Consider the following 24,990-nt stretch of genomic DNA (forward strand, 5'->3'; position numbering starts at 1 on the left):
ACAGCTTCGGGCATTATCAGGCCTGAGGCTTTGAGACTCCTGAAAGCAGGGATTACGAGAAATCCTCTTACTTTGTGTTTATCTCTCATCTCCAGAAACCCTAAACCCAGCAGTCACCTTAGCCAGTCCCTGCCTCTCCTGTCACTGACTTGCAGTGTGCAGAGGGACTGACAGACAGACAGACAGACCTCACCCGGGCTGCCCTTGGCTGTGGTGTCTCCATATCAGGCCCAAAGCTCTTGTGAACAGGCCAACATGGACAAGCACGAAGCTGAGCAGTTTGTTCAGCACTTCAGAAAACAAACCAGTTAACAAACCTCTATAAACCAGTGCCAATTTCTCAAGGGTTCTTTCAGTACTGCCAGTGCCACGAGTTAACAATGTACTAAAAGAAGGCATAGTGGGAATTGAAAGTGCAGGGTCTGGTTCTGTTGTGCTTCTCCAAATTCCCAGTGCCACCAGACACGTTACACTGCAGATAAGCAGGACCCTTTAAGGCTACCTTTAAACTCAGGAATTTCATTGCTTTCCTCCAAAGCTCCTTAAAACATCTACAGTTGATTGATAATGAAGAGCTGTTTTAACAGAAAACGGTTTTCTGGGTTTATCTTTCCATGATGCTTTCTGTGACTATAACAATGTTAGTTGTGGATGTGTTGTTTTTATTACAAGTGTGGTAGAACAGGGGCTTTTTGCATTTGTGCAAACCACTGCAAAGCCCATTCTGGAATGGTACACAGGTGAGTGAGGAGGCTGGGGGTGCCCAGGGCTGCTGACTGCCAGTCAAGCTCACAGCAACCATGCCCAGGCCCACAGCAGTGCCATCCTCAGGTTTGCTGTGGCAAAGAAGGACACAGCAAAAACAGGAGCCTGAAACCTGAACGCCTTTATACACCCCAAGCTAAACCACCACGGGTTTGGCGGTGAGGTGTAATAACGCCCTGAGCCACGCGGTGGCAATGGGCCTCTATCCCTGCAGGCTGAGCTCTTCCAGCCACTTCCAGCTCAGTAATCCTTATTCAAAGACCTCCTAAATGTATTTAAATTGATAACGAGTGCAGGGAAAATATGGTTTCAATCACATTCTCAACAAATCAGTTTTTTAATTTTTTTTTTTTACAAATGTGTAAGTAATTAGGTAAAGACCCCTAGAGTTTAAACTTTGAGGAGTATCAGTTATTTCCAAATGGTTCAGACATATGTTAGTGTCCTGAAAAAAACTGGAAGAGATGGATCAGCTGATAACTGCTTTGGACAGTCAACCCCCCCCCCAAAAAAAAAAAAAACCCAGAAAATCACATTAAAACACCTTGATCAAATCACTACTCTCTCCTATCTAAATATTTCCCTGAAGTGAGTGAAGTCTTGACCATGCTTGAAACAGACTGGCTGCGTTTTTCCACGTTAGTGCTCTTGAAGCATACCAGCTTTGCCTGCTGGATGTTTGCACTGGCAGCCTGCAGCACGGATCCTCTCGGGGCTGAGGGGAAGGGTCCTGAGCCCGGGAGGGATGGAGGGGCAGGACAACCCCAGAGCCAGCACGCGCCTGGAGACCGGAGCCTGGCTCGCTCCCGAGGCTGCCAGGCCAAGGGCATAACCCACTGAGGTGAAGACAGATTTAAAAACAAATCCTGATGAATCCTTGCCCCTTCTGCCAAGAACAGCAGAAGGGCAGAGCCAGCAGAGATGGCAGTTCTGGGCTGTAAACACTTGCTGGGTAACGACCGGCCTGAGATCATGATCTGTGCCATGTATGCTCAGATTTATACCAGCAATCAACCTCAAGACTTGCTCCTACGAAAAACCTGCTGTTGGCTTCATGCTACAGCATGTCCCAGGAAACTAACTTAGTGCTCAGCACAGCAAGCACCAAGCCTGTCTTCCCATAACTTAGGGACACATAATTATCCACTGGGGCAACAATACTCGTGGCTGAGTCACCATGTTCTCCTCGCAGTGCTCAGTGCTGTGTAAGCGGTACCCAGGAGCGCAGGCACGCCTGCAGCTGCAGAGTGGATATGGGTTCACTGACATGGTGCACCACAGAGCACCACAGCAGCCTCGCATACGTGGCCCAGGCTGCTGCCTCCATCTGCAATCGCTGCAGGCGCTCCTCTCCCAAACCACGCGTGCGCACAGAGCGGCGCTCGCCGCCACCCTGCCACTGCACAACTGTGCTCTTGTGCAGAGCTCAGCCCCACGCCTGGGGCTGATGGAGTTAAACAGGGAACAGCCCAGCTAATTACTATGTACTGCTAACCTCAGTTGCTGGTTCATTTTGAGACCCTTTAAAATATGAACTGTGTATTTTACCCCTATGCACTCTCTTAATGATTTGTTTTTTTTAGACTGAAATCACTTCCAGCCATCAGTTATACTCAAGGTCTCTACACATGCACTTCTCTAAGCACAAATATTTCTTTTTCCTATTGGTCTGCCAGCCCCTGTCAGAGTAAATTTCACTTTAAACTAAATGCTGTGATACTTAAAACCTCTTGGATTACTCAGGCTGCTAGTGTGATCTATGACCTTCCCCAAATGACAGCTGAACTTTCCAATTTGCTTGTACTGCTAGGGAACTGAGGAACACATGCCGAAGAGGAAAATGTTCCTGATGTGCATGAGTGAGGAGAGATTTCTTAACAGCCCTGCTTATTGATGCTTGCTCTGATTCAGAGCATCCACATTAATACACCCCTCTAGGATCTTAGGTGCCCTGACAAAATTCAAGATGTAAAGCCCAGTTGTGTCCTCTCTCCCAAAAGAAAATGGCAGCCAGCATCCTGCTACATCCACAAAATCCTTCTGAACTAGACAGGCTTCGGACTAGATGGGTTTCTGTGGGGTGTGTGGAAGGCTCAGCAGGCTCTGACAGAGAGCACTCCATGGAGAATCCTCTGCTGGGCCTCCCCTCCAGGAGTTTGTGCTGCTTCCCAGGGCAGGGTATCAGGAGAGGCTGGTGAACCTGGGCTGGGCTGAGTAATTAACACCTGGGTAATTAACACCCGGGTGCTGAGCTCCCCTGACACTGCACACCCCCACCCTGTCCACACCAGTGCTCACATTGGGACCAGTGCTGCTGCTGACAGGGGCTCCCAAACCACAGCCTAATGCCCAGGTACTAATTCCTCCAGCAGGGCCTCAGAAAGGCAAGTCCAGCATCACTGGGGACATTCTTGGTCAAAAGCAAACACTTGAAATCCTGCTGAAAGCCCCCCTGTGGATCCATGGATCTTGGAGTGATCCCAGCAGGAAGCACTGCCTGGGACAGGTCTGAAGCAGTTTGGCACACACTGTATCAGAGCGTGCTGTAAGAGACTGTCACTGCCTGTGTAGGTGACAGTGGCCCCAGGAAGGCCTTGCAGGGTGAAATACCAGTTTAGGAGCTCAGACTTTAGGGCCAGTTTCATTCGTTCCTGCCCAAAATTAAAGCACCCTGGAATCACTGCCCCCTGAAAATGAACTGCAAGCTAAACACAAGGAGTGCTTCCACCAGAGCCAAGATTTCATCTCTAATTCTTTTCATTATAAACTTTTTCTAAAATGCTGTCAATCCTCCCTCCTTACTCTGCATAAACAAGCCCTCATGCCTCAGAGGCTCTCAGCCACTCAGTGGGGATACAAGATTTATAAGCTTATTAGAAATAAAATCTATTTTATTTTTTAAAAATCTATAGATTTTAATTATGTAGATCCTCTGACCTTGGTAAGACCAACCAAACACTACTTGCAACTCTCAACTCATCAGCAACCGTCCCAAGTCCTAATGAAGGACTCACACCCGAAGTTCTCCACATGCTCCACTGAGCTGTTGGGAGGGTTTATATGCAGGTGTGAACAGGCAGCCTCTGTTGACACACGTGGCACCTCTGATCACACCTGCAGCTTTCCAAAACTCCTCCTGAGGATCAGAGAAAGGGGTTAGAACCAGAAAGGTTCTGAGCATCTTTCAGAAGCCTGATATCAGTACAGTTCATAGCAGTCCCACTGTTTCCTCTGTCCCTTCTCCCTCTATACACTGGCTATTATTGTCTCTAAAAATCTGTCTCCACTCCCAAGCCATCCCCACCAGGCGTTCAGAATTTCAGCCGCACATCACTGAAGTCAAAAATTTTCTCTTCCAAGAATCTACTCATGTGTGACAGTACAGTTCCCATCCTGTATTCCCTTATAAGCTCTCATGCCATGAACCCCTGTATTCCACAATGCTGGACCAAGTCCCTGTGTGTAACAGACAAAACAAATCACGTTCAGATGAACACTGAAGGCTGTACCTTCCCCTCAGGAGGTGCCAGAGCCACAGCAGTGGCACAGCAGTCCCATCAAGACAAGCACAGCATTGTACAAATGACACGCAGTTCATTATAACCTGTACAAATGACATGCACTTCACTGATTAGAACCCTTGCCAACAAGACACACAGAAGTTTGCCAGCAGCAAAGGCTGTATTTTCTCCTCTCATCTCAGTGGGTGTTTTTGTTTGTTCCTGAGGTGTTGATGAGTGCTGCTCTGAGACAAGGACTGCAGTGCAGGGCAGTGTAGTCACACAGGGGATGCCCAGCCCTGCCAGCCCAATTAGCACACTGGCTGGTGAAAGCTGCAGCTCCCTCCCTTCCTCCCTCCTCAGGCCTCCTAGAGCCCAGGCATGGAAAGGCAGGGGGAGCTGGGGGCATCCAGGCCCTGAGCCATTGCACAAGCAGGGATCAAGGCACAGTGTGCACCCAAGCACAGCAGGTGGGAAAGGGTTTTGAGTCCCACAGAACACACACAGACCCCAGCTTTTACAGCTGTCTGCAGGTATGACACATTTAGCCAATCCTTCACAGGTACCAAGGAACCATCACACCCAAACCAAGGCTCAGAGCCTCGGAGGCCATGGGCTCTGTGGCCTTTCTGCTGATATTCCCTGGCAGCTGAGTACTGGATGGGACCCCACTCTCCCAAATTCAGCCATGGCAGGGTAAAGGGCATCAGAAAGGGGCACAGGCCTGTTGCTTTTGTTCTTGCTTAAAGTCCAGGGATTTAGATGATGATCCCATTTCCTCCTACAAGCCAGTTACCTCTGGTTTGCCTTCACTGACCATAAATTTTCTGTCCTTCAGAGCAACAGGACAAACCATGGGTTATGGAGAAACTCCATACAACTGAGAAGCCTTAGGAAAAAACAATGTTTCTTTATATAATGTCTTGTAACTGTAGATTCTCCCACTACTGGTAATGACGTTAAACTATAAACCACAAGTCTCCTAAATCCTGCCTCTCATGATCCCGAGATTTTCTCCCCTATCTGTGAAGCTTTTTTTTCATGCTTTCTATTCCTCAGGCTCAAGTGGGAGGGGAGATTTTTGGCATTGTCTGTGACTGTGCCCACTGCATCAATCACCCAAGTCCATCTCTACATTAGCATTAAACATTAATGTCTCTTAAATAGTAATATTGTATCTGCTCACAAGACAGAAGGTATCCAAATGAACCTGTGCAATAATGCTTTAGCTCCCTCGTGCATCATAATACAGCTTTTATGGATATGACCGTGTCTCTCCTTCCATCTGATCCAGCTTTCTACAGTGTACTTAATGACTTAAAGTTTCCAACTGCTTCTGGACTTGTTGCCCAGTTGTATCTCAGCACAATACTGCTGTTTCTCCCATTTAATTACAAACAAATGGAAAGCTGACAATGGTGGAGAAATGAGCACTGTGTCTTCTGTGTCAGGCTCCAGCTATGCACCAAGCAATAACCACGCCAAAATCCACTGGGGGAAGGCAGCATTAAAAAAAAAAATTCCCAACTGAATAGTAAGAAAGCACTGAACCAAAAACAAATGACCTTGCTTAGCCAAATTCAGTGTGAGCCTTGCTGTAGCTCCTGCCATCCCTGCTCGGCAAGCACAGCCTGGGATCTGGCCTCAGTTTCTTGCTGTCAGTAACCTGCTGTGTGATCCTGGACAAGCTGCTCCTTTTCTCCATGACCTAAGTTTCCCATGGGAGTATTGGAAGAGAAAACACCCCAGACATTAAAGACAGCCAAATGACAAACTACAGTAATGAGAAGACTCAAATTAGACTGACATAGACAGAAAAGACTTCTGCTTATTCTGTAAGACCCTTTAGGAAAAAAAAGATTATTTCTGTTCTGCTAGAAAAGCAACCAATCCCCAACAGAGCCAGGGGGTAAACCAACAGCTCAAAGGCTGCAGTTGTTTCATGCAGCCACATTGTTCCTTTGAAGGGCAGCAGGAGAGCTCCTGCAGCATTCCTGCAGTCAGGCTCACAGGTCTGCCACAAGGACAGGGAGTTTCTCAGCCGTTCTCTGCAGGATTTCTTAAAAGGTCAAGTGCACAGACAGAGCTGGAACGGAAATCAAGAGCTCTGGCTTTCCATTATGAGCCTGACAGAAACATCTTCTGTGCTCTTGGCCCAACAACTGTCCAAACCCACTGATTAGATACATCAATTTCTTAAGAATTAATTAAGAACTAAAACAAAAAGCCCCGAGGAACAGGCAATGAAAAGCAAGATGTCCTTTCCTCCCCCTCTCTCCTTGCACAGTCCAAAGTGTATGTGTCAACTGCATAAACTGAAAGAGTACATTGCCTTAATCTGAACTAGGAATAGGCCTGGCTTGGGATGCTTTCACGCCTCTCTCTGAACTGTCTCCAGCAAGTTCAGTGTTAGGCTGGGTACAGAAAGCTTCAGGCAACTGCCTGAACAAAGTAAGATGCTGAAGTTTCACAGAGATGACTGGTGTCACTGACCAGATCAGGATCTGCTCCAACTTCCAACAGGCTTCCCATTTCCACACAGGAAGTATTCCTTGCTGTTTGTGCTACAGCAGGTCACTGAAAACTTACTCAGAGATAAGCAGCTGAAGCAAAAACTCAGCTTTCTGGTGGAGAATTTTCTCTTTAAATGTTTATACAAACTCCTCAAGCCCAAGCTTGATGGAGAATTTTGTCTTTAAATGTTACACAAACTCCTCAAGCCCAAGCACAGCCACACAGTTCTGTCCTTCAACACAAAAGTTGCCTGCTGTGCACCACAGCCTGCAGAAGCCAAGGCCTCGGGCACTGGTGACATCGTGCTGTCTGCAGGGCAGCTGTGGAGGAGAATCCAGATGCTGCAGGGAAGGAGGGAGGGAGAATCAAGAAATCTGTTCTGCTCTGACTTCCAGCTGCAGCCAATAAAAGCTTTCAAAGCCTTTTCTGAAAATGAACATTGCTGGGGATTTGCAGCGCTCACTTGAGCACACATAGCAAATGCAGTGTTATTATTGATGAAGAAACTTTAAATATTTTTTTACAACACAGATGACTGTCCTGATTTCAGACACTTTTATAGATCAGCACAGGGCCCTAGTGAAATCTTGTCAAGATCTATCCCAAATCAGCAATGATTTTAGTGAAAATCAAGAAGAAAGCAAATCTCAATGTCTCTCATTTTTTTTTCCTTAGGAATAACACTGGATACATCAGGAAACAAGGCAGATACATATACAGACAAGGAACGTGTTTTTGGAGACCTATATCTTAGAACAGCATTATTACATAAAAAACTCAAATTAAACAAATGAAAAATAAAATGTTTCCAGACCAAAAATATTGATCAGGGAGTACTGGAAAAAATAAAATTTAAAAAGCTCAAAACCCCGAAGGCAAATAAACTCAGTAAGCCAATTTATTGTTTTTTAAATCTCAGAGTTAAAAAACCCATCATCTTAGTTTTCCAGAGGGAAAAGGGTGGGTCAGTCTTTGGAGCTGGATGACTGAGGCTGATAAACACAGAATCAGAATTAAGTTTTAGAATCAAAACAGTTTTAAGTATTTGGCAAAGAAATTAATTTGGTGTATTAATTTTTATGCTAGAGACTTGTTCAGAGCATATGTTCAGTTCAGATAATAACCACAAGAAATATCCCACTGGTATATGGGCCTTTTTAAAACTCCTCATTTTAAGTTTAATTTTGAATCCTGTGAGCATGCTTAAACCCAGCACACAAAACACTCCTCCACTTTATTACAGTTTTAAATCTTTCTTCCAGATCTGGCCTTGCAACCACTTGTCTTGATAAAATAGTTCACTTGAGAAAGGAAAGCTCAATAAAATGAATTACAAAACCAACAAGATTAAACTGATTGTACTGTTTTTGTACAGTGCAGCCGAATTCTGCAAATATGCTGCTGGCTGTGGTTTGGCATTTAACAGCATGTGATCAGTGAGAAGGAGGAAATTTTATTCTCATTAACTGTTGCAGATTTACTGCAGTGAAAAAGGGCTATGTAACCTGAGAAGTGACAGAATGGAAAGATCAAAGCAGCAGTCTGGAAACTAAATAAACCTTCTGGCTACTTCCTGCAAGGAAAATTCACTCTGGCAATGTAAAACAGAGTCCAGTTAAAAACTACTCTCAGTTTTATGAGCTGTCACAGCAGCTTGAGTGGTTTGGACCAGTCAAGTTTAGAACATTATATTTCCTTGTTTTTGTCTCAGATACTTCTGTAAGCAGTTTTATAGTTTCTTTTTCTTTTTTTTTATTTTTAAAGAGAAAAATAAAATTCTTTTCTTTTGGTTGAAATTGAGAAGGTCACAGCTAAACTCATTAAAAACAAGCAGGTCTTCATTTGCACATTCCATTCCCCTTTACTACATTTTAATATTTTACTTTGAGATTTATATGCAATGTACATTTGCTTTAATAACTCTTCCGCATTCTGTTCACTTATTGTTTAATATAAGTGCAAATCAGTTTACAGAGCCCAGATGGCTTGTAACCAGGGAGCCAGTCTACTCCTAGTAGCACATCTGGAGGGTCTGAGCAGCAGACAGAACGTGGGAATTAATTAATGTTACATTTCAGAAGAGACAGACCCAGGTTTGGGGGATTTTTTGGTAAGACATTCCTAAGGACTTGAGCTCACTGCTCCAGCATTTGGGTATTCTTTTAAAATTCTTAATAGCCACTTAAACCATGATGGTTAAATGAGGCCAACTGCAGGTGGAATATAATAAAATAAAAAGCAACTAAAAAATGTAAAAGAAGTGACTGCAAATGAAAGAGGCCCAAGTATCCTGTATTCCAAAAGAGCTGAAGTGCATTAAAACCTCAGTACTTTTTCTCTTCCCAAACAGCATCTGCAACTGGCTGAAAAAACTGTGCTATTTTAACTGTGTTAAAATATTCCCCAGCATGCTATTTCATCTCTCCCATACTGCTGCCATTGTTGGGAGCAATTAAACTTCTCTTACAGTAAATGAAACAAGGGCAACCTGATCCTTCCCGCTCCAGACCACACACCTTGGCGAGGTGGTGTGGTCTGGTCACTGTGGGAGCACTCAGGAGAGCCCTGCCCTGCCCCAGCTCTGGCACCTGGCTCTGGAGCAGTACCTTCCCTTCTCCTGCCCCAGCTCTGGCACCTGGCTCTGGAGCAGTACCTTCCCTTCTCCTGCCCCAGCTCTGGCACCTGGCTCTGGAGGAGTGACCTCCCTTCTCCTGCCCCAGCTCTGGCACCTGGCTCTGGAGGAGTGAATTCCCTTCTGCCCCAGCTCTGGCACCTGGCTCTGGAGGAGTGAATTCCCTTCTCACCTGTGCCTCCCTGCCCACCTTGGCTATCAGCTCCCAAGGACTTGTGGGCATTGGCTGTGTGTGTGGGATACATGGGAAGCTGCTTGGGAGCTTCTCCTGATCCTAAGAACATAGTGAAAACAAAGAAATACCCACGTACATTCAAAGTTGTTGTATATCTAATACTGGATATGAATAATATTGTCCTTTTATGGATATTCCTCGATTACAGCCCTAATCCTTCCGAGGTGCAAAAGTTCTCCAAATTCTGGGAAAATCTCATTGATGAATATGGGCCACAGGGCAAAATCTTCATCCTCTGGAATAGTCAGACCCTTGTCTTCAAAAATGCTCCAGTAACTGTCCACAGCATAACAGCAGATTTTGGTCAGATACTTATTAGTGACATCCAAAGTGGATTATATGATCAAGTTGCAGCATTTCTACAAACAAAGCTTTGAGAAGACAGTATGAAAAAACAATGAAGTGACAGCTAGCAGGAATATGACCACAACTCAAAAAAATCACAGAAAAGGACAGGGAGAGCTCTAGTTTAGTACTGATGCAGAAACAAATTACTGTAAGACACAAAGAAATTCAAGCTCACATTCAAAAGCTTGTAGCAATGAAGCCTCCCTGTTCTGGAAGCACCAGTGCTACATTTCAGTACTGCAGGAGAATAACTACACAGAGAATTTTGGGTCATTTTAGGCCATGATCCAGGCAGGTCCTGAAGCATTCAAATGAAGTCTTTCAATAAGCCCGTCCCAGACTGTGACCAAAACCCTCCAAAGGCAGCAGTTCCCACTTCCTTCTCACATTCTTTTAGATGCAAAAATCTCAGTTCCAGGGGAATGTAGCACCTAGATAGGCACTGAGGAACAAAACTTCTCTGCCACTTACCCAGGAAGTCAGTGCCTTTAACTTGTATAAAACTAAACATGTAGGCACACGTAGGACAACAGAATATGATAAAAAGGTGACTCTGCTGCCACCAACAAGATTTTTGTGGGATTAAAAGAAAAAGAACACATAAACCAATCAAAATAAACTCTCTATTTGTGTCCAGGAACTTGATTGGTTCTGGGCTTTTCTTTAAGGCCTTTTCAAATTCGTTTCAGTGGGATTTACAATTTGCTAATACTGATGTGTGATAAACTAATAAAACCTGCCTGCAAGGTTATAGGCCCAATTTACTAATAAAACCTAATTCAGTTCTCCTGGGAAAGCAAATTAAATAGCGTCCAAATGGTAGAAGCTGAGTACAACTCTGCTGAACACATTACGAAGGCAACTAAGTTGGGTCTCATTTTTAAAATAAAGTTTAATTATGGAAAAGAAGAAGTATTGCACAGAGCCGCAAGAAATATCACTACAGTAAAATGGTTCAAAATAGAATCCTCTTCTAATAGTAATTTATACTCTTTTAGGCTTTCTTTCCATTAATTAAAAGATTTTATACTTCCTGTATGTCTACCTCTAAGACAGGGAAGTATTACTGCCTCTGTTCAAATGAGGATGAAAGGGATGTGGGTACTCTCAGCACAGACCCCACATGAGAACATTTTTTGTCTAAAGGAGCATGAAACACTGTTCTGCCACTGATCCCTGCTGCTGTCTGCTAACAGAGTGGGTTTTCACCCTCAGAGACAGCCTGCAAGACAGTTCTTACCTCCTGAAAGGCTGGGAAGGGAATGTTCCAGCTTCTAAATCAACTGTGCTGAACTTTACTGGAAATACAAGGTGGATGAGACACAGTCCCTGGCAGGGTCACCAAGATCACCGATTCCGTCAGTCCTTTCCTTTAGCAAATCGAATTGAGGATGAGGATCTATATGGAATACAGCTCTAAATGTCAAAGTAGGACGCAAGTTACAGATACAACCATTTAAAAGCATTTTGATAATCATTCACAAGGTGCACATTTGCCAGCACCTGCTGCAGCTCCTGTACCTGACCCAGATGGGAGCTGTTGAGCTGGGACTGGTGACTGGGAATTCATACCACAGTGTAGAAATCAGAGGCAGTGAAGGGCTACAGCTCCAGGTTGTTCCACCATGAAAACTCCCACCTGATTTTCATCAGGATTTCCAAGTGAAAAAAGGCCAGAGATAGGAGCATTCTTGCCATTCATGGTGGACTTTTAGCACACGCAGACATCACACGTGGTTAGCTCAGCTACAGATAAGCCAAGTCACACTGAGAGTGTTGGAGCACCAGGACCTGTGGCCAGGTCCTGTTTGCATCAAGCCCAGACACAAGAGCCCGGCTGTGCACCGTGGAATTTGCCAACAGCAGCCACAGCTCCCCCTGCGAGGGCCTGGCTCCAGACACTGAGCTCACAAAACATCCCAATGACCTGCCATGGCAAAAACAGGACATGCAGCTACAGCTTTAGGCTGTAAATCCAGGCAAGAGGAAAGATGTTCCACCAAGGACAGAGACACACAGTCACCCCATAAAACTGGCTGTGCTTGACATGCCAAACCTCACTGCTTCCTGGGAAGAAGCCTCAGTCAGATCTCTGGGAAGAGCTGGAAGGGCACATGCTGGGAACAGCACACAGAGAAAGGCCTTGTCTCAGAGAAAATGAGGATTGTGCAATGGCAGCCCTGCTGCATTTTATAACAAGGTTAAAGGATCCTGCTCTGGAGAAAACTTCCTCAGGGAAAAAAAGTTCTGGCCAGCTCTAGCATTCCTAGCGATTAATCTTTTCAAAGATACAGACTGAGAAGATTTGAGAACTCTGTTGAAGATATTAACCAAAATTTGGCTTTTGCACTCAAGAGTTTGTACCATTACCTAGCTGTAGCTGAGAAAGGTTAAAAGTGGCCCCAAACGGCAAGAAAAATACTGTGGCTATCTATATTATAAGGTATTTAGCCATCACTATTATGTTTGTGTCTTAAGAAAGTAATTAATCTCCAGAAGGTGATTACAATTTGATAAATGACCAGAGATTCTGGAAGATGTCTTTCAGCTTGTCTTTATCCCCTGCAGATCAGACACTAAGCTGTCATCATATCAGCCAAAGGTGAGGGAATTTTGTTTGCCACAATCATAAAACTTTCACTCAATATTACGCATTATCAGAACCAGAAACCTTGAACTCAGATTTTAATAACAGATGAAAATTTCAAATCTATGCCTAATGCCCATCTGCTTCTGAAAGACAGATGATTCAAAGCTGGTAATCTAATCACAAAAGTCTTTTCCCAGCCAATGAAAAAAACCTGGATAGAAGCTGTCAAAACAACCTCCTCAGCCACGTCTTTTCTGCTGAATGGAAAACATACCTTACAATCTGTCTGCATTCTGCCCCAAACCTTTGAGGAAAACAAGAGATGCTGTTTATGGACTTTATCACTGGTCCTGGGGATGTTACATTCTGAAATAATGCTATTTATAGGTCTCATACGTAACAGTATAACTCCACTCAGAAAATATAGTTCAGGAATAAAGAGCTATAAATGGAAGCTGTGAAACACACAAGCTAGATCCCAGAAACAAAGCATTTCTCAGGGTGGCACTGTCGGAAAAATGGCAGCTGCCCAGGTCTTCACTTTTGTGCTGCTTCTGCTTCATGATGACAAGTACCAGAAATAACAATTATCAGGATGTGAACACGTCCAGAAAAGCAAGTATGCAAGCAAATCTACAAACTGAATGCAGGGCTAGATACTTTTACAATTCCCTTCAAAGCTGTTCTTCACAATACAAGAACTGATCATGTGAGGTGGCATTCTCAACTCCTGAGAGTAGCACTGCTCCAGGTTTCCAAGGAGAAGTCCAAGACATCCCATGAAGGGAAGGCAGTGTCTTTGAAAAAAAGCCTCTAAGACACCTAATTCCCCAGATGAACAGATGTTTTTACTGCTAATGCTGTCACTTCATGTTTCCCTCCCGAAAATGAGAGGGGAGAACAGCCCCAATGTGGTAACCCAGTGAGAGCAGATGCCTGGCCATAATTCAACCATTTTTAATTCCTGTTCTGCTTGACTTCAAGAAAGCACCTCCCTACCCTGCTAAGACTGTGCAGTGTAGGTGTGTAAGTCCAGTAGTGTGTAAGTCTCCTGGGACAGGGACTCCACAGGAGATGCTCGTGGTATCCTTGCTGGACTACAGGAGAGTCAACCACTTCAGCAGCTGCACCTTCAGATCCAGCTGCTGCTCCAATTGCCCTGAATGTTCCCAAATGAAAGAGCGTGGAATTGCAATGGCAGAGGGTGCCCTGGATCTCTGCTAGAACAGCCTCCCCAGCCAAGGAAGTTCACAATATAAACGGAGTAACAACACGACACATGGTAGGTGGTGTGGGCTGAGTTATCAAACATCACTTACACAGAAAATGTTCAAGACAGTCTGAGTTTCATTGTGGTCCTTGACAGCCTCTTCTCACAGACACATTTCTTTGGCTCCAAAAATTAGGACAGTGATCAGAACACATTTAAGCCCTGGTACTGCACTGAGGGCACCAACACCAGTTCAACACGAACTCAGTTTTTCAGTGATGTGCAGCCACTAAAAACATGGGACTTTCTGGCTGCCTATTCAGCTCTCCTGGAGGCAAGGGGAAGTCCTGATCCACTCTGAGCACATTGGAAGGACAGGAAATAGCCTCAGAGAAATTAAAGAGGTAACATATCCTCATTCTTTCTCACAGAAATGCAGAAAGGAGAAGAAAGGATTAAATTATTCAAGGCTGAGTAGCAAGGAGTCAGCTCACAGTTGTTACCTACCTCAAAATTCACAGGGTGGTCTTAAATGGCAAAGAGACTCTCTCTTAAATCTCTGATAGAGACTTCAGAACTCACCCCATTACTTAGCAAAAACTGCTTCTATTACAGAATTGAAAAGCCCAATATAAAAGGCAAAGACCAGAAGACAGAGGCACAACAAATAAATGTATAATAAATAAAGTATAACAAATGAAAAGACAAAACACAAGAATCTACTCATAATTAGCAGTCTCTGAACTTCCAAAGCATGTTACTATTAACTGACTTGCTAATTGTCTATGAAAACCACAGCTCAGCTTTCTTGCTAAAAAAGTTTCGGCAAACATATTCAAATATTAATAATAGAAAAATGAACCATTTTTATAACAAAAATCTTGATTTATTAAAAGCTGGAACTGGTTAAAAATAAATCCTTGACATAAGGTTCTTGTTAGCTTTAAACTGTAAGCATAAAAATACCCCAGAATTATGTTTTGGTATGGCTGAAATGTACACTATATAACACATAAAAAGCGCCTTGACTTGCTGCTATTATTTTTAATTAGGCTCTGTAGCACGTATGGTTTTACCTTCCAACACCAGTTCAAATTGGGAGAAGGGAGCTCCAGACTCATGGGACTGGCAATTGCATGGCTCATGCCTTGGAGCACTAATGCATTTTACATTAGGTCTGAGCATCAGGAAATCCTGGCTGCTGGCGCCAAGCAGCTCCAACCCATAATGACCAACATGTGAAAAGTCGGATTCGCCACTCAGCTGCCAGTATCTATTCTATCAAACAATTCACTCCTGCTCTGCTACAAATAAGACAGAACATTTGCAGCACTCCACACTGTTTCCAATTAGACTGTGTGTCTGGACTGCAGATAAGACCATGGAGCAATAATATTGGAAGACGTCTTCCTAGAAAACAGAATTCTAGTGAGAAATCCCAGTATGTCCAGAGGCCATCATCAGTGTGCCAACCTGCAGTTTTACTGTTTTCATTCTTGAGGTGAGCCTCCAGAATGCCTTGAAACATGCAAGAAAATTCTACAAATACTTAATTTAACTAGGTATACACCAGATGTATTTTGCTGCTCATGTTAGTTGGAATATAATCCAATTAAAAAGCAGGTTCCTATTGGAGCTCCCTGATGAGGGACTGCAATTTGAGGCTGACTGATGTGCCTTCACTTTTAACCAAGGACACTGAACATGGTTTTGTTTCCCAGCTAAGAGCTCTCTGCCAAAACAAGAGTACCTTGACTGGGACTTTCTCTGAGTTTACTGGAAACAAAGGAGTCCTCAAGCTCTACCCTACACCTTTCTGCACACCTCCAGAGGGGCTTGCAGACTGCTGGGAGCACCTCCAGTCTTCTGGTGAACAGAGAAATCCATCCCTTGTTGTGTGGTTGTGTTTCTATTCTGAAGTTAAAACTATGAATCACCCACTGAGACCCCAAGAGCAGCACAGAGCTCACACTCACCTCAGTTTCTCTCTCACCTACAAGCTCTGCACCAAAGGTTGCACATTTGGAAATGATCAGCACAGGCACCAGCATCCCCTTCCCAAACACAGACTCACACTATGCTGAACTTGATGCTTACTGAGTATAAATATTTACTTTTTCTAGAAGATCCATCTCAAATCCTGCTTTTTTCCCCTGAGCATGTTTGTTTTAAGGACAATTTTAATTTGTCCTTAAAAATGTTACCAGCACTCCAACCCTTACTCAATGTTCAGCTTTCTGGTGCATCACAGGTAGAATAAACAAAGGTAACTGTCCACCACCCATTAATTACAAGAAGCCAAAGTAAGGGAGAAAAATCTTTTGTGCTTCAAGTGTACATCTTGTGAATAACTTCCATTTTACAAATGGTGACTGAAGTTGTTAGTGGTGAAAAGAACATTCTTCTTCTGGAAATAAACAGCTTCAGCCCCAGGGCTGGGCATATCCAGATAGCTGGATCCTGTACCTTGACTATCAAGTGTTTGAACTATTTCCTGCTCATGAGTGCACAGAATTCATGCTTTATAAAAGGCACTTCCTAAACTCTATGGCATCAGGATTCATGAAGATTCCATTCTTGGAAATTAGTATTTTCAATTTTGAACTCATAGAAGTTTACTCAGAAGTTCAAACTGGAACAGCTTGCCAACATGGAGAAGGAGAGGTCTTTGACCAGAAGGAAAATTCAAAGATCTCCCAGAATATCAGTGAAAGCTGATGTCTTTTGCTCCTACAGCCCCTTTTCAAAGTGCCCTGGGGAATCTAACTGAGAATACCTTGGGCAGACTTAGGTTAATGGAAAAACGCCAAACAACTCTAGACCCACAGCAGCTGAAAGACTTCCTCTGAATTTAAGAATATTTGAAACAAACATCATCTGGGTAATCAGCATCTCAGTCCTCTCTTTAGATGTTTCTCAGTGTCTGAAGAGTATTTGAGTCATTGTCATAACAGGTGCTGTGTTCTGTGTTATTGTTCTCTTCCAGCTTTTGCAAAGCTGGCATGTATTACAACACAGGGTTAGGGTGTTAAAACAGAGGTGTGATTCAGACAACAGACTAGAATTCCTTGTGCAAATTCCTTGTGTAAATCATTCCTACTGCTATGGGGGCAAAAATTACTGAGCACTACAAATGAAGCCCCATAAAGAAACCTGAAGAGTTATTGTTGGATGATAAGAATTCTTTATTAGGAGCAACTTACTTGCCAGAGAAGGGGTGCTGCCCAATCAGGTCTCCATTCTGAAGCTGGTAATCCCCGAAGATATCCGGACTCACTGCTCCATCAGGGGCTACCAGCCCATCTAGAAAAACAACACACAGTGACTTGTAAAGGAGCAGGACTGAGGGCAACTGGGCAACACCATCTGTCCTGGTTTCTTTTAGCAATTCATCAGGAATTTAACTTACAATATTTCTGAGAGGAACAAAAATCAGCAATAGTACTGAAACCCAGCAACTTCAATTACAAAATAATCCTTACAGGGACTCCAGCCCACTGCCCTGAAAAATGCTGTACTTAAGAAACACTCTCTTAGACCTTCTTCCTTAAGCCTATAAAAATTATTTCATGACAAATCTTGTCTTACCCATCAAAGTAAGCCCAGAGAACAAGTAATCAAAAAGATAAAACACTAATCTCGGCCAGCAGCATAAAAACAAAAAAGCAGCAAAAGTCGTAATTGTTCAGACTCTACCCTGCACCACTGTATCTCTTCAAACTTGTTGAGAAGTTGAGAACAAGAAAGTGACTTCAAATGTATTTCTTTCATCTTGTCCATCTTTTAATATCTCAGAGCTCTTTCCAACAAGGGCAGGCTTTTCACGTGATATCCTCTCAGGAACACAGATTACAGATTTTTTGTGCTTCCTTTACATTACAACACTGGAATATGAAGATGCAGACATTTGTAAAGCCAGAAGTATTCCTTAAAGGCTTCACAGTCTCTGCTTGCTTTATGAGGAAAAGAAAATCAGGAGCTAGCATCTTCCTTCTGTTACATCAATGTAAATCCAGAGAGTGTCTTTGAAGTAGTCACTGAACTGATCCCAGCTGAATGAGAGCCCAGCTCAACTCTTGGCTGTTCCCATTCACAAAACACATTTCTTTTTAATATTAAGGACACAGTTCTCACTTGGTAATTAGTATTAGGCTCTAATCAGATAAAACAAGCTCTGTCATTAAAACAGACCCTACATCAGTTTTTCTCCATTACTGTATGAAAACGATTCCAGACTTGAAGTGCACAAAGCATCCCCATAAAACCAGGGCAGAAACAGGTACATCCAGACTGATACATTAAGGGTTTAAGAGAGGGAAGAAAGAGATTCCTAATGACTAGGAAGTTACAAATGCCATTCCACTTTAAAGAAAGAGAGATAAGATCCAGGGAGTCATAGGCCACTTAGCTTAACCTCTGTGGTTTCAAAACTACTAAAACTGCCTGCACAGGAAGCGATGGAAAGTTACTTACAGACACAAGGGCTTAGAGATGACGACTCTGGCATTCAAACAAATCTCCCTGTGCTTTATGAATTTACCTGATGTTTTTTGAAGATAATATAGTGACAAGTGATAAAAGGAATAGAATTGACACATCTAGATTTTTAACAGACATTTGATGAGGTGCTACAGAGATTCATTTAGAAGATAATACCTCATGGGAAAGCGACTGAATGCAGGGCAGCAGATTGCAAATGAAAAATGCCAGCCATGATCAGATGACATTTTAGCAGCATCAGATTGCCGTACACAGCCTCGTTCTAATTGCAGACATGTGTGTGCAGTGTGTGAAGGGGCATGACTTGACAAGCAGGTGATCTGGCAGGGATCAATATTCCTGTCTCTCAGCATGTTCATGGGACACGGGTGCCCCGTGACATCACACAAATAGAAAATGTCCAAAGAAGTGAAAAGAAAGTTGAAATGGCCTTTATTAAGGCTTGTACTGAATTTTTCTATATCACCTCCTGGTGTGTATGCTCCACTGAACTGAAAGGAAGGGGACTGTAATCACTTTTATACCTGCAGCACTTCAGACCGAAGGCAGTCCATTTAAGTGACTCTGCATTTTAAATAGCCAGGCTAGGTTAAAACTGCTCTTCTTTGAGAGCAGAGAAACTTAAAAATAACGTCTGTCTTTGTATCAATAAAGCAAGCACTACATTTTAACTCCGAGGCTACTGCTACCACTACTTAAAGTGTCTTCAATCAAGAGTGTTAACAGTCAAACCATAACACTCAGAGTTATGGGTCACATGAATTTATAGGAAAATGAAAGCACATGGATAGCATCAGCTGCAGAAAATGTGATTACACAGTTAAAGGACATCTGTTGTTATGTACATTTCAACATAAATTAGGTTATGTACTTTCAGAGGAGGAGAGACACGGAGCTCAGGAAGGTAACTTCAGAGATTCTACCACATTTTTCATGTAGATTTAAATTACTGTGCAAGAGAGAGATTGGCCTGTCTTGAAATAAGGAACTCATCTTGCCATCAGCGAGCTCAGAAATGATTATGGTCAAGGTGGGACTTGTACTGAATGTCAGCCATCAGTGTAGATCACTTCTAAAATTATCAAATTGAAATATACATATTTCATTTCTGACTGCACAAAGACTTGTACTTTTGGTGGGTTTGGGTTTTTTTTCACTAAGTAATGATCTGTCCTTCAGAACTCAAATCCTTGCTCCAATTGGTACCTTAACCTGTTCCCTTTTCAAAGGAATATTATGTCCCATTTGAGATGCCACATTTCCAAAATTGAAGCCTAGGAAATTGCAGAAGCACACAATTACTGACACTTGTTGCAATGAAGCTGAGAAGTGAATCTACCTTTTGAATATAATCACTCTTTAGAAAGGGCTACCTTTAAAAACAAAAGCACATTTCAAACATCTGCAGAACATATCACCACAATTCTACCTTTCCTTCCCAGTCAAGTATAAATTCCAACACAAAAAATTCAAAGGGAAAAAAATTACACTAAAGAGGCAAGTTGCTATGGCAGAAGAAAAAGAAACCTTATGTTCTGATATCCTTTAAGAACAGTATTTGAAATGCTAGTGAGATCTTGCACAATTATTTTCTTGCAGCAACTCTGAGTGAAGACGATGGGGTTTAGTGGTTTTGTTTTTCTAATTACTCTTCCTGCAAACTGAAATGGAGTCACAGAGTTTTGTGACTCATGCTTCATGGCAGAGGACTGGACACTTATGTGGAAAATGAAAAACACAGACTTAAACCCAGCAATTCCAAAAAAAAAGGCAAAAATTCATGCCCTCAGTTTTCCAAGTGTTTGAGAAGGATCTAAACCTGCAAGTTTGAGAGAGTTAGCCAACTCCTAGTTACAAAAAGTTATGAAGACATTTATCTACTGGGTAAATTATTTCATTATTGTCCCCTGCAGGTTTTTTGGACCTTCCTCCTGAACAGCTGGCAACACTGGCTTGGATAAATCAGCATTTACAGAAGAGATTCACATACTTCCCTAGATCCTAGATATACAACAGCAAAAACCATCCAGATAGATTAGTTTGAAGTCATGAAATGATGGCCTCTGCTAAGGAATCTACAGGTTTGCTGTGACTCAACTAAAGTCTTTCATCAACATCTCCAATAAAAATCCCATTATACAACACAATAGTCACAACAAAATTCAGCATAAATTCCACAGCTGTGAATTTAGCAGGGATGAGAGAAGGTTTTTATTTATAGAGGAAACAAACTATGGACACAAGAAATAGGTGGGAAGAACAAGGCTGGGCCGCCTTTCCTTGACTCCATTGTCATGGTCCCTCAGCTCTCCGAGAGAGGTCTGTTCATATTCCTGCAGACCTGTAACATTTCCTAAAATCATGGATATGCAGTACTTGATCCATCACTGACACCTGATGCCTTAGGATTTTAGCTTTTATACTTTCTAGATCCTGTACTGCTTTAGTGTATAACTCTGAACTCCATATAGACTGTTAGCTACTGTCTTCACATTTTGGTGAGACAAAACAATTCCTCCAGGCCTGAAACTCAAGGACACCTCACTGTCTCAGGCCCTGAGAAATGCAAACAACAATGAACTGGGGGAGCAAACTGGGGGTATGTGACTCCATTACCTGAAGCTGTAATTGGAGGATTAACCCCTGATATGTAAATGGACCAAACTTGTCTAAAGAACTCCTGACCATCTTGGGTGCAGCCCCTCTGTGAGGCTTCTGACTGCCCAAGGTGTACTGTTGCCGGGAACCAGCCAGAGTCAAGACAGCACTCAATACGAGTTAAAAATCTTGCTTGTTTATTCAGCTATTTGACGTACATTTATACTGTGCTAAGCATATCATGCACCTAACTCTGAACATCATTGGTTGAACCACAGTGTTCACACGTCCTTGCAGTATATATAATTGGCTTAGAAGCTCTGTCCACACGGCTGGATGCTGTGAGCCTTCTCCAACTTATGGTCAATGCATCCTGTCTAGCATCCTGTTACAGCTATTGCTCCAAATTTACTTCCTCCTTATCCCATCTAAGGAACGGTTCAAGGACGTTTCAGCTTCTACTCATCCTTTAGGCTAAAAGCAGGATTGTGCACATGTCCCTGGTTTTCCAGCCACGCATCCACAATGTACCTATTGAAGGCCTATAATAAATACTCACTTTTACCCTCTTAATCTTGTCTAGCTTCTGTTCTAGGTGGCCACTCCAAGGTATGAACCCCAACAAAGACAAGTCCATCCCTGGCTGGCATCAGTGCTGCTCCCAGTGCCACAAAGCAGGAACTGTCCTGCTGGTTTGAGTCAAGCCCAGCTCATGTTCCCCTGCAAATGCAGAGGTGGCAATCCCAGTGCTAAACAGTGACAGGTGCTGCCTTACCTGCGTTATAGTAGAGGTCAGGTCTCTCCAGAATATCCCTCTCATGGATGTAGGGCTCGATGGGATCGTCCCCGTACTGGTACTGCTCGCTGTCATCCATCTGCCGGCTCTCCACCATCTCCAGCCACTGCGAGTTGTGCCATCGAAACTTCTCCGTCTGGATTTTTTTAGCCCATTCCTCATCGTATTCCTGGTAAAAATCACCACACAGTGGTTTAGGATGAGCTGTAGACAAAGCTGGTGTAACAGGAAATGGCAGGGGAATCCAACATCAGCAAAAGATGCAAGTTCAGGGCCCAGTGATTGAAATGCTCCACTCAGCTGCATGTTTTTGATCAAAGAAGGGATTTTGCAAGCATTGGGCATTATTCTGGTTTGTGATGTAGCAGTACAATCTTCCCTTCATGGTTAGGAACTTTACACCATCCAGAAAAAACTCCTGCTTTGAACAGAACAGCTCTATCATCAGTCTCCTCATTTGGTTTAATTAAGATGACCCAATTACTGCCAATCTTCAGGGCATTTTTAGTAATTAATTATTAACACTGTCCAAATACCCTGCACATCTTCATTAGATGAACATTTCCTAGGACAACTGGTTACTAAAAAAATCTATTAAGAAAAAAGGCTGTGATAAAACCAATAAATTTCTTTTCTTTCATGAGCTCCAGCAAGAATTTAGTTTTCAACTTCATGCCAAATTTTATGCATAATGTTGAACAACCACAAAAATGGTAGGCAAGTAAACTCTGAGGGGAACTTCTCCAAAAAGCTGAGTAAAACAGGATATAGGTTCCAGTCACTATGGAAAAACATGCAGGCATGAAATTCCAGTCTGGATTAGAGCCTAATTGCACTCAAGTGATGTGACACATGTAAAGAACACCAGTATGAGGTGACATAGCCTATGGTCACTGCAATCAGCTTCTAAACAGAGCAGATTTGGGGGGCTGGTGACTTCCACAGAGGCAGCACCAACCCATGGATAACTCTCAGTTCCTCAATCCTGCTGGAAGATAGGCCCAGCTATCTCTATGAAGCTTATCAACATGGGAAATCTGCAGAAAGTATCAATTTGGAATAGTCACAAATAATGCACCATGTGTGCTTTTTTAAAATAAACTATTGTGAGCAAGAATAGCATCCATAACCAGAAGGTTTTTTCTTGTGGGAAGAAATATCCTTAAGAAATACATCACTCCACTGTCTTCTGACATAACTAAAAAGGAGAGAAAAGTTAAAAATAATTTCTTAACTCTCATGGTGGTTAACACATGATCTAGACAGACTTTTCTCAGAGATCTAAGTTGGAGTAGTTTACAGCTTTAAAAATCTGCTTTACTGAGCCCTGAACAGGAAGATGACCCACAATTAGTGACAATACCTTGGTTGTGGAAGGGGGAATTTCTGCTCCTGACAGACATGCCAAAGTAGATCTGTCTACGACCAGAGGCCATTAAATGGCAGAGAAGGCAGAATCAGCTGGATTAGTAGCTCAGGTTCAACTTCTGGAAGTCCTATAGTCTGAACTGAGCTTTTACACTGACTTAATATCCAACCAGCCTTGTTTTCCTTGCTATCATATGTGTTCCACAGGTAACACTCTCTGCCCTGTGCCTTTTCCACCTTTGGACTGGTGGATAACACAAAAGCCAGCTGGCCCTGCCAGTCTGGCAAAGCTTCTCTGACATTGCCAACAAGTACCTAGAACATGAAAGATTTCATTATTCTCAGTTTCTCCAATTCCACCTCTGATTCCTAGACCTTGCTCATTCCACTTCTCACCATCCTGGCACTTCTGTTCAGTGATCCTGTCCAAAACCTGGTGTCTGGCACCACTTCCACACCCAGAGCAGGTATCACCTGTGGGATCTATAGATACCCTCACTGCCCAGGGAAGCAAAATTCCACTTTCTGCCTGTCAGTATTACTGCAGCCTTAGGGAGGGAGAAAAGACAAGACCAAAACCCAACAAACACACACTTACACCTCATACTGTTTGAAAAAGAACACCTCAGGTTATTTCTTGATTTCCCCCCCCTTATTTCCACTCTTGATTAAAAAGAAAAAAAACTAGAAGCAACAGTAAAAACTTGGAAAAGGCAAGCTCACCACTGAGCTTTATAAAATGACCCATATAAATAAGACAAGGCAGGACTTTCAGTGATGACGTTTGCCCAGCACCTTGGAACAGCTCCTTTGTTGCATCTGCCAGAGCTAAACCCTGGGCTGGCTCTTATATCAGCCTCCAGCAGTTGGGAATTACTTGCAAGCTTTAGAGAAATATCTTGTAACTGCCAGAAATCATACTGCAGTCTCAAGAACACTATTCCCAGAAGTCATGATTGCAAAGAAGGAGAGGAAAATAAACAAATTTAACAAACAGCTAATTAGATTAACCTCTGTGAAAGCTTAATGCCTTTTACAATATCCCGTTTACTTGTGTAAGTTCTCAAAAGCCAAAAGGCCATCAGCTAAATCACCTCATTCACATTTACCATCAATGCACTTTGAAAACACTTGAATATTCCCAAAGTTTACAACCCTAAATGTATCCCACTTCCTAATGTCAGAGTTCCATTCACACCACTGTCTGAACATGCTGAATGTCTGTCAGAAACAGACATCACCTTTTACATCCTCCTGCAAAAATCAGTTAACATTTCTCAGATTCTGATTTTGCCCTCAGATGATGACAGCAGGGCAGAATAGTCCTATATATTCTACATTTCCCATCCTATATTAAGAGGTTTAAGACTCCCAGGTATTTTTCCTCAATCATTCATCTAAATTTTGGAAAACAGTATTAGCAATTGAACAGTACATTACTTAAAACCCACAATTTATCCATTCAAGTACTTTAGCAACTTTGTTCTTGTTGTTCATTGCCAGTGAAAAAAGCAAGGTACAAATGTTACAAAGAAGTGACAGCACCAGAACTAGATCAGTGATCAGTTTTGTCAGGAGTTTCATTCTGGCAGCAATCACAGAAAAGGAAGATCTGCAATAATCTAGAATGATTTACATTGCCTCAGCACAAAAAAAAAAAAGTTCATTTAAGCAGTGCTAGATCAGGAATATGTCTGTAGATTTTCCATGGAAATATGCAGAACCACCACTGGGTAAATGATTAATGGAATAACAGCAGAGTGGAAGAAAAGCTGTAAATGCGGGACTACAGCCAAAAGGCACAAAGAAACCAAATTAAAGCCATTTAGAGCAAAACAATTCCCTAAAACACTGCAAGTCTTCCAGTAATTATATTTTGAACTATTAAAACATTTTTATTATTATTTTGTGGGGTGTGGGGTTTTTTTTGTTTT

The 24,990-nt window shown here is 42.7% G+C and overlaps 1 protein-coding gene across 3 annotated transcripts in view; it reads right to left on the reverse strand.

Moving 5' to 3' along the window:
• KIFAP3 (kinesin associated protein 3) overlaps positions 1-24,990 on the reverse strand; it is a 67,606-nt gene that overhangs the window by 2,132 nt on the left and 40,484 nt on the right. For all 3 annotated transcript variants that reach the window (XM_063406637.1, XM_063406636.1, XM_063406638.1), the window contains exons 18-19: positions 21,668-21,857; positions 16,998-17,097 (exon numbers count right to left, since the gene is read on the reverse strand). In XM_063406637.1, coding sequence (XP_063262707.1) covers positions 16,998-17,097; positions 21,668-21,857 — 290 coding nt within the window. The remainder of the gene's footprint in view (positions 1-16,997; positions 17,098-21,667; positions 21,858-24,990) is intronic.

This window comes from Prinia subflava, chromosome 10, assembly GCF_021018805.1.
Source record: "Prinia subflava isolate CZ2003 ecotype Zambia chromosome 10, Cam_Psub_1.2, whole genome shotgun sequence".
Classification (NCBI taxonomy): domain Eukaryota; kingdom Metazoa; phylum Chordata; class Aves; order Passeriformes; family Cisticolidae; genus Prinia; species Prinia subflava.